Consider the following 10,862-nt stretch of genomic DNA (forward strand, 5'->3'; position numbering starts at 1 on the left):
AGAGGTGCAGGGGTGCAGGGCAGGTCTGGCACCTGCTCCCCAGGACTTCTGGACGCTGCGCGTTGACCTGGTTGCCACAGGTTCCTGTCCCAACTGCCGCTCTTCCTGATAGAATATATCTCAGAGCAAGGCACTGGACAGAACGAGGAAACACCTGTTTCCAACAAGAAACGAGGTAGGGGGGAAGCCCCCACCAGGCTTCCAATGGCCTCTCATTGAGCTTGCTCTCGAGAGCCTTGTAAAAGCGCGCCCAGAAAGCCAGCGGAGATCATTTTTCAAAAAGATCACTTTCTATTTCTTACTCCCTCCTCCTTTTCCTAAGCCTAAGCTGTAACGTCTCTTTCTTTAAAAACAAAACAAAACAAAAAAAAGTCGTCTTTCCTCCGAAGGGTTTCCCGCTCCTCTGAGACCCTCGTCTTGGTGTCTACAAGGACCACCACCCCCAACCCCAAATTTTGCAACTGCATTGGCTTCCAGGTTTTGCATTTCCTCAGTATCCCGCTAACCTATACAGGTGGGAATTAGGACTTGGGGGCCGTGGAACAAAGAAACCAGAGATTCCATGTCCCGGGTCAGACGCCCCTTCCGCAGCCTCCGACCAACTGGGGAACAAGAGGAGATCAGGAGCATGTGAGACCCCAGCTCCTGTCTCACGGCACTTTCCAAAGGCTGGCATAGCAAACCGAGGACGCGTGGGAGGTGGTGACAGCCCCCGGGCAGCAGACAGACAGACCCCCACGGAACAGGCCTTGAGTGGCCGTGCGCGCCAGCGGCCTCCACGCACTGGGCTGTTATTTCATCAGCAGTTTCAGAAGAACCTGCCAAAAGCAGTTATGCCTCACTGCAATGTGTAGCTTTTTCCTGCCATTTTTTCATAATAAAAGAGGGAGTGAAGCTCGCTCGCTCTCTCCCTCCACCCCCCTCTCCCAAAAAGAGCCAAATGGATGCAAGAAGGAAAAAAAAACCCACACACCAATCTCCGAGGGGATGCCAATGAGGTGTGGCTTGTATTTAAATATCCAATATGTCAATGTAAGGGGAGTGGGTATGTATATAAAGTGCCGTTTGCATCTGATAGCTCGACGAAGCCAGCGATGAGAGGCCGGAGGAGATGGATGCGGAGGGGAAAAGGCACTTTGACTGAGAGCAAGGTCAGGAGCGCGCTGCCTCACGCTCCCCGCCGCTGAGAAGTTCCTTGGACGCGAACAGACGTAGACTGCAGCTCAGCAGAGCGCGGAGAGAGCGAGCTAGCGAGGGAGCGCCGCCGAACCGCCCGCGCCCGCCGCGGGGAGAGGCAGTTCGCGCCCCGTGGCCCCAGCTCGGACCGCGAGCGCCCAGCACAACCCGCGCCGCAATCGGCCCAGCCATGGCAGAGGTGGGGGGCGTCTTTGCCTCCTTGGACTGGGATCTACACGGCTTCTCCTCGTCTCTGGGGAACGTGCCCTTAGCTGACTCCCCAGGTTTTCTGAATGAGCGCCTGGGCCAGATCGAGGGGAAGCTGCAGCGTGGCTCACCCACAGACTTCGCCCACCTGAAGGGGATCCTGCGGCGCCGCCAGCTCTACTGCCGCACCGGCTTCCACCTGGAGATCTTCCCGAACGGCACTGTGCATGGCACCCGCCTCGACCACAGCCGCTTTGGTGAGGACGCGGTCGGGGGGACGGGAGGCGGGCGGACGGCGCTCTAGGGAGCCGACAGCTCCGGGCTCCGGCGTAGGGCCCGCGGACCGCCCACCGGCTTGGTGTCGTCCGGGCCAGTCGAGGCAAGACACGACGGCGCGGGCGTGGGCCGCTCGACATCAGGGGCCCTGCACCCTCGGACACTGTGGAGGGGGCGGGGGCGCCTAGCGGTGAGGCCTCTCCTTTCGCTGCTCCACCATCACTCCCTGGGGAGCAAGGGGCTTGTTTTGGGAGTTGGACTCTAAGCCTTGGACGAAAGCAGGTGGAGCTGAGAGAGGGATGGGAGCTCTCGCCTTGGAGGCCGGGACCGTGGCTGCTGCGCGGGCCGAGCCTCGAGGGCAGCAGGGCTGTGGCAGCTGATTTCCTGGAACCGGATCCTGCATGGGCCATGGGTATATGAGGCGGTCGGCCCGCACTCAAATCGCTTTTGGCCGGTGGATACCGGCCAGCTGTGGCATCTGCCTGCCTCGGGGTCGCTCTGTCCAGGGTAGGAGCCAATCCAGGCAGCCTGGTACAAACTGGAAATCTAGGAAAACCTCGCGGTGTCCACCGTGTAAGGGCACAAGTCCTGGGGCAGCTTTTGCTGGAAACTACCTCTGGAATCCTTGCCTCAGTGAGGAAACCGTCCTGGGCCCACTCCCAGTCCCAGAAACAGTTGTCTCTTGGGCCCAAAACAGTAAACGTTCAACCTCCACCCAGGATTGTCTCTGCCTGCCTGCCACTATACAGACTGTTCAACACAGCTGCCTGTCTCACATATAGAACTAATTACACAATATAAGCCTTGATCTATGATGAAGATCATTAGGTTTCTAAGCAGATGTGTTCACTCCTCAATAATTTGCCATTTTTATTTTCAATTTCCAATTCTCTACTAAGTCATCATGGGAGTTCTGTGACAGCTATCTTTGCCCCTCCCCATCTTTGAATGTCCTCTGCTTCCTCCCAAGGATCCTATAATCCAAGAAGGACACCTTTTCCCCCAAGCCAGTAAGATATTCTGCCTACACTCAAACATGACACCCTTCCCTTCGTTCTCCCACTCTCCTTCTTGCCAACATACCCCTGCTACCCCCTCAAACCTCTCCATCCTCCTATTCTCCATGCCTTGCTAGAGCTGCATCTGGAGTGCACAGCAAAAAGGGGGACATAGGGGCCAGTTACTGGGTAAGGCCAAGCCTAGCAAACAGCTTAGGGGCAGAATTGGTCTTCCCTGCTGGGAACAGGCAGGAACCCTAATGAGGTCTATGGCATCTTGGAAAAATGCACTCAAACAGAGCTACAGTAGTGTAGGCTGGGAGGGGTAATGAAGGGGTGCATGTGTCTGTATAAACTTGCAGCAGGTCCTCAAAAGGGTGATAAGGTGAAGTGGGAGGAGACAGAGTGTTAACTTGGCTCCTTTCCCTTTCGTTGCTTGTGATTTTGCAGTCCCCTTTTGTTCATCTTCATAAGGAATGGGACTCCCACCCTGGCCTCAAAGGCTTCCTGAAATGGCCTAAAGATACTGTGGTAACTCATTGCTGATACATAACCAAAGAAAAGTCATGAAATGATGGAGAAATGTGGGGTGGGGGCAGCGAAGGTAGAGAAATTATGAGCACACCTCCCAGTAGCTCCAAATATTTTTCTGATTGTGTGCCTAAGCTGAGCCCGGTAACCTACAAGGTCAACATAAATCAGTAATGGGCTCTTGGGATAAGTGGTCTTTAATTACCTCCCTAAAGACACATCTTGATTTCTTTTCATCTCCCATGTCTGCTAAGGGTGTTAAGTTTAGGGAGAAATCACAGGAAATAAGATTGGCAGGAGGAAGGGATATTTTCTTTGCTGCTTAACCAACTGCTTCATTTTTGGTTTTGCCTTAAAAAAAGAAAAAACACTGCCCAAAAGCACCTCTGCATCACCTTTTCCCTTTCCTCCTTCCCCAACTTCCTGGCAGTTTCCTCCACTTCCTGTAAAGAAAATGATAACTGGTCAAAGCTGTCTCTTTGTAACCTCCCCTGCCAACTTTAAAACACATACTCTCTCTCAGTTTAGCTTTTGGCACAGAAAGAGGTGGCGTTCGAGTTTGCTAACTCTCTCCTCCCTCCACATTTGAGTTAATCAGCCAGGGTATTCAATAAATTGAAACTTTAACATTCCATAAGTGCTTTAGCAGTCAACATTCCAGCAGGGTAAAGTAGGCCAGACTTAAGATATAAAATATTATAGATTTCTGCTAGGGGTGAGGAGGTAGTCTCCAAAAGCCATGTGAAGTAAATAGCTATTTGTTGTAATTGGAGAGCAGGGCCCCCAAGGATTACCCTGGAATCCATGTGTTCAGAACAAGTCAGGCTAAGCCCAAGAGCAGTCTCGACTCCAAATAATAACCTGTTGGCACAGCGTATGCTCTCCGCTCTCCATCTGCAATCAGTAGCCAGGAGTATTTCAATCCCCGCCTGGCTGGTAGCATTTATATGAAGTTCACAAGGATCCTGACATTCCGAGGGGCACCTGTGGACTGGCAGAGCAGAGCTTGGGAGCCAAACTGAAAGAGAGTCCTCCCACCAGGTGGGATGGAGTAGGCTCATGCAGCTGCTTTGGTCCTTGAGTGATCTGGTTCTCGTTTGGCAAGATGCCAAAGCAGCACTGTCTCGGCCCCAAAGGTCTGAAACGATAGCTGAAGGAGTTCAGGCAAGTTTTGGAACTAGATTAAACGACACATTAGACAATCATCTAGCTAGTTTCTGAAGCAGTGGGGCTTCAGAACAGATCAGTTTTGACTGAGAGCCTGGGGAGAGAGGTATAAGAAGAGAAGAATCTGGAAATTGTCAAGAAAAGGGCAGAGGCTGATGTGGGTGGGTCAAGATGAGGCAGAGTAGAGAGAGATCCTGGGCCTTGAAGGGGTAAGAGTACTGAGGACAAATTTTGTCTACTTAATACTTCACCTCAACACTTCGCTATTAACACCCCTGTCCAGCTGTAGCTGGGAAAATATGAAAATGGCTTATTTTCTATCCCCCTTCATGTTGGCTGGGATTCAGGAGAAGGTTTAGGAATATCTCTTCCATCATCATGTGCCACTGGGTTCCCACAGTTTGAATCCAGCTAATAGGAAAGTTGGCGAGGGAAAATGATGGCCAAAGACAGCTGGGCAGGGATAATTCCAGCTGTCGGAGACCCCTGTTACTGGACACAACCCAAGTGACTTCCTGTATGATCTGTCCTTTGGCATCAGGGTTAACAGAGAGTTGGAGACAAACTGTAGTGACTCAAATGGCCACACCTCTTGGGTTTCATGATTTGTTCTCACACTATGTCTTGGGCAGTGAGATCACAAGCTGCGCTCTGCTACTTAATGAGCTCAGGGTTGTCAGAGACAATGAGATACTTACAGAATGAGGGAACTAACTCCTGAAGCTCAGGAGTAACCTGCCCGAGCAAAGCAAAGAACTAAAGGCTCCCACGTGTTAATGTCCCTCAGAGTTTAGGACCCAGAACTGAATCATGACCTGGTTTCTAGTTTCCTCTCCATACTGGGCACTCTCCTTTGAACATGCTCTGTTTTTCCATTTCCTTTTCTAAGCACAATAGAACTAAACACACTACTCTCAGTGTGGTCTAACCATGACAGAGCAGAGTGGGACAAACCCTCCTCCCTTTTGCTAGTTACTAGACATGTATCAGTGAAGCCTTAGAGCATACTAGCTTTCTTTCTGTTTTTTTTTTTTCCACTAGCTTTCTAATTTTTAATTTTATATGACCAATTTTACATTAGCTTTTTAATAAGCCTGATAATCACCCATCATACTGAGTTTGCCTTGTTCAAACAAGTCTCTTAGCCATTGTTGTGTTTTACTAAGCCACATCCCCTCATTGCAGAGATGGGTAGATTTGCATGCAATTAAAATGCACAGCAACACAAAATAACAGTACACATTTTCAAGAAAGTATACATGGCTGCCCGAAGTGGAGAGGCATATGGGAGCAGGGTATGAAGAAGAAAACAAAGAAAGAAATAGATAACTATAAAGAGCTTGTACAAACCAACTATGTTAATAGGCCATGAACTGAGTAGTACAGTTAACTCAACTGTCGACACTTGAGGGTCACACTCCCCCAACAAAACCCCAAACACAAAACACGTTGGGAAATTTGGGGGACCAAAATACAGTTCACATTGATTGTAATTAAGCATAGTTTATTGGAGCACGCCCATTTTTCCACCTCTTGAAATCTCTTTGGATATTGCTTATGTCATTCCTCTCTAGAAGCTGTATGTCTTCTAGAACTAAGATAAGCAGTCCTCCTATGTTCTCTTACAAGTCATTTATTGAAATATCAAAAAGAGCAGAACCGAACGTAAAACCTGGTACAGTGCAGCTGAAGATTTGGGCGCATTAAATCAACGTCTGATTAACCCCTACTTGGCACTGGGTATTTTCTCTTCCCCTCCTACCATCTTGTCTCAGTCTCATTTCCCAAGACTCCTTTCTTTGCACAGTAAGATTTGATAACAACCAGACTGAGAATAAATCTTGGAGGATTTCAATGTGAGAGGCTAAAGGCCAAACCATGAGTGTTCTATAGAATTGCAGCAGAAGAACCTTACCTCCTTCCAATAGATCTGGGTGGTTTGTGGAAGCACATGCCCCCAAAGCTGCCACACCTGAACAGCAGCCCACCAGCTTGAGTAACTGGGGTTCCTCAGGAAACTTCCCAGTAGAGCTTTTAACTTGATTTTAAAATTAGCCACTTAACACTCTTGATCTTGGGAAATCAGTTCTACTCCCTATGTAGATTACGTAGATTATTATTGCCCTTAAGAATTGCATTTTGGGGACAAGCATAGTGGTACACACCTGTAATCCCAACACTTTGGGAGGCTGAGGTACACAGGTTGCTTGAGCCCAGGAGTTTGAGACCAGCCTTAGCAACATGGTGAAACCCTGTCTCTAAAAAATAAAAAATTAGCTAGATATGGTGATGTGTGCATGTAGTCCCAGCTACTAGGGAGCCTCAGGTGGGAAGACCACCTGAGCCTGGGGAGTTTGAGGCTGCAGTGAGCCATGATCACACCACTGCATTCCAACCTGGGTGACAAAGCGAGATCCTGTCTAAAAAAAAAAAAAAAAAAAAAAGAATTGCGATTTTGGATAAGAAAGACAACTAGATATGAGCTCATTTCAGACCTTTGAATGACTTAAACAATCAAGCTTTTAGTCTGTATGTTGAAAACTGTGGTTAGAGACAGGAATACCAAAGAAGAATCTAGTTGACTATTATGTCTGTATCTAGATAATAGACACACTATCTTGGGACAAAATTGTAGTCTTTAGTATCTCCAAGACTTTAGTTCTGGGTCCTTTTTCCCACTTAGGACTGCTGCTGGGTAAATGAAAGCATTTTCAAATCATCACCTCTAACATTGTCAGCTAGAAGGACATTTCTGGATTTCTTCTCTTTGGCCTTAAAAAGTTGCAACATCTCAAATCGGTATTGAGTCCAATACCACCTGCCAACTCTTTGCTGTGGATAAACTTAAAATTCTCAAGACAAGAGAGAATGATAGGCTTGTCAGCTTGGGGCTGTACTAACTGAGAACCCTTTTTAGGAGAAGGCTCTCAGGTGGCCAAGTTTTGACTCCTGCCATAAGCAGGGGGAACAAACAATGAGTAGCCTGTGTGGCCTTTGTTAGAGTCAGCTACAGGCAGTTGACAGCCTCATGTGGCTTTAAGGACACGGGGGCTGATGGCGCAAAACAAGTTGAGCCTAGAGGACAGCAAGGTAATGTTGTGTGCTCTAAGGAAGACCGAGGTGACTGGGAAAGATACAGAAACCTGGCCTCATTCTTGCATTTAGAAAACTGACTTCCTATTTCTTGAATTTGACAGCAATGGCACCTTGCAATTATGGAGCTTTTGTAGCCAAAGCCTCCTTCTCATGGTCTCTTCCTCATAATATGCCTAAGAGTGTTGAGTAGAAGCAAAGACGGTTTCCCCCATTTTACATATGGAAAAACTGAGGCCCAAAGAGACTGAGTACCTTCTCTGAGGTTGCAACAACTCCATTCTTGTTGCAAAAGATGGTTCCATCAGGCACTTTATCAAAGGCACACAGGGCTGGCCTCCAGTTGGGGACAAATGACTGGTATCTCATGTCATCTGAACAGCTTTCTCTTAGTCTGATGTCAGTAACAGGAATTGTGTTCACTTTTTGCCCTAGGAATCCTGGAGTTTATCAGCCTGGCTGTGGGGCTGATCAGTATCCGGGGAGTAGACTCTGGCCTGTACCTAGGAATGAACGAGCGAGGAGAACTCTATGGGTCGGTAAGTTTAAAGTGTTTTGTTTTTTTTTTTCTTCAGAGGTTATTACAACCAGTGCTTGGACAATGTAAAGCAAAAGTATAAAAATATTTATTTAGCACTTTAAAGCACTTTTTTAGCTGTAAAGGAATAGTGTCTTCTAGTTACTGCTTGGCTGCCCAGGGTCTTGCTGCATAAGACCTTCACTCATTTTGGCCTCTACCAAAACATAAGCTTTTTGTTTGTTTTTTGTTTTTTTGTTTTGAGAGGAAGTCTCACTCTGTTGCCTAGGCTGGCATGCAGTGGCACATTCTCGGCTCACTGCAGCCTCCACAGGTTCAAGTGATTCTCTTGCTTCAATCTCTCGAGTAGCTAGAACTACAGGCATGTAACACCACAACCAGCTAATTTTTTGTATTTTTGGTAGAGACCGGCTTTCACCATGCTGGCCAGGCTGGCCTCGAACTCCTGACCTGCCTCAGCCTCCAGACTAGGTGATCAGCCTCCCAAAGTGCTGGGATTACGGGCATGATCCACCACATCTGGCCCCAAAACATAAGTTTTTCTTTATTTTTTTTCTCTTTTTTTTTTCTAATTGTCATAAAGTCTGCAAACAGAAGGAAAACAGTTTCTATTTAAATACATACAATTTTTTTTTTTTTTTTGAGGTGGAGTCTGGCTCTGTCATCCAGGCTGGAGTGCAATGGTGCAATCTCGTCTCATTGCAACCTCTGCCTCCCAACTAGCTGGGACTACAGGCACCTGCCACCACACCTGGCTAACTTTTGCATTTTTAGTAGAGACAGGGCTTCACCATATTGGCCAGGCTGGTCTCGAACTCTTGACTTTGTGATCCACCCACCTTGGCCTCTCAAAATGCTGGGATTACAGGCATGAGCCACTGCGCCCAGGAGGCTTTTCTATGATACATTTGCTTTAGCCTTTTTCATTAGAAGGCTAGCTAGTCTGATGATAACAGTAATCTGTGCTGGTTTGGCAGTACATGGTCGGAGTTTGGGGCATTAACCCTCCAAAGGAATACATCTGAATTTGAGTGTATACCCAGAGGAGTAGCAGACTAGCAGGCACAAAAATAGTCAGTGGAAGAGCTGGCTTGCAAATTGAGGATTCTGAGGTTCACAACACAGCCCCTAATTTCCAGACTGCTTCAGCTCAGTCCTAAAGGCCAAATGAAACAAACAAATGAAGAATGAGGGTTCCAGGGTCTGGTGACCACCTTAAGCCCTCAGCTAGGACTAGGCTAGCTGCAGTGCATTTTCTGTATCCTGGAAGCTAGCCTAGCCCCTGGGAATGGTGAGTGATTTGCTGAACTTAACCCTTCCATGGGATCCCAACTCCTGGCTCTGGCTTTTGAGTCACATAGCATACTTTCTGGCTGCCTGCACCCCATGAAATCAGAACACATTTTTCCATGACACCTAAGAGATAGGCCTGTCCCCAGCACTCAGTATCGGCAACCCCAGCAAGTAGTATGGCGGTTGGATCAAGTGTGAGAATGGACAGAGGCAAGAGACCCAGGAACTGCCAGCCTGAAGTAGCCAGATTGGAAGAGCTTTTCAAGGAGATCTTTTCTGAGGTTTCCAACTGACAGGCCTGAGACCCTTCATTAGGAGAGATCACAGCTCACCTCCCATGGAGCTTTATATAGATTCGAGGCCTTTGCCTGTCAGTTGACATGGTTTGCTGTAATCTCAATGGATTTGAACATCATTAGCTATAAGTAGGGAGAAAGCTCAGTGGGTGTCGGCGGGGCATTGGGAGGCCATAGCAGCAATTCTCAGGCTCAAAAAGCCAGGTGATGCCATCTCCTCCAATCTCCTCCCTTCAGGAAAGATTTCAACTAAAACATTGTTGTGTAGCTTATAAAAGAGAATGAAGGAGATACAGACAAGAGTGTTTTGTCCTATTTGGAAGAAAGATACCTTCAGTAATACAGAGAAATAGAACTGGAATTTTCTAACATCAATGTGCTATTGCTATTTCAGGGTTTCTCCACTAGCAAGCTGGGATAGGATAAATAGTCATATCATGGGTTCTGCTTTATTTTCTCACCCTCACAGAAGAAACTCACACGTGAATGTGTTTTCCGGGAACAGTTTGAAGAAAACTGGTACAACACCTATGCCTCAACCTTGTACAAACATTCGGACTCGGAAAGACAGTATTACGTGGCCCTGAATAAAGACGGCTCACCCCGGGAGGGATACAGGACTAAACGACACCAGAAATTCACTCACTTTTTGCCCAGGCCTGTAGATCCTTCTAAGTTGCCCTCCATGTCCAGAGACCTCTTTCAGTATAGGTAATGAACCTCTTGTGTGCCCTCTGTGACCCATGTACTCTTGGGCCACGGTTGTCTCTGCAAGTGCTATACTCATAGCTTTTCAATCCTTCCTTCCTATCATTTTAGATAACAGAAAAGCACTTACTGTTGAACTCAACCCAGCTGTTCCCTTGTTGTTCAAAGTGTATATCAAGGTTGGGTTATTTTGGGGAGGGAAGGGGGGGCTGGGCTCGAGGGAATCTTGTATATACTTTTTTCTTTACTCATGTTCTTTCCCCTGAGGTAGCATAACAAAGAATGGGAGCCCTTGCCAAGGGCCAGGGGTGTCTTATCCCACAATTTACTCAAATACCTTGACGATAGGTATAAATGAAAGACCAAGGAATCTGCCACAGATGCTACCTACAGAGTTTTGGAAAAGTCTCTTTAGGAAAATCTTTGAGGCTACAGCCTTGCTGCAAGCCTTCCCTGCATTGGCTATGCAGATTTCTCATCTGTCCTGACATGCAGTTTTCCTGCCATTGGAAGTGGGAGATGGGGTAGGTTGTAAGAAAATGATATTAAAATGTAAGCATGGATACTGTGCATAAGGAC

The 10,862-nt window shown here is 47.5% G+C and overlaps 1 protein-coding gene across 1 annotated transcript; it reads left to right on the forward strand.

Annotated features, from left to right (window-relative positions):
• Positions 1–909: 909 nt before the first annotated feature.
• FGF16 (fibroblast growth factor 16) lies at positions 910–10,290 on the forward strand. Its single transcript, XM_003936853.4, has 3 exons — positions 910–1,640; positions 7,884–7,987; positions 10,045–10,290. The coding sequence occupies exons 1-3, from the start codon at positions 1,367–1,369 to the stop codon at positions 10,288–10,290; spliced, it is 624 nt and encodes a 207-aa protein (XP_003936902.1). The 5' UTR covers positions 910–1,366.
• The last annotated feature ends 572 nt before the right edge of the window (positions 10,291–10,862 follow it).

This window comes from Saimiri boliviensis, chromosome X (genome assembly GCF_048565385.1).
Source record: "Saimiri boliviensis isolate mSaiBol1 chromosome X, mSaiBol1.pri, whole genome shotgun sequence".
Classification (NCBI taxonomy): Eukaryota; Metazoa; Chordata; class Mammalia; order Primates; family Cebidae; genus Saimiri; species Saimiri boliviensis.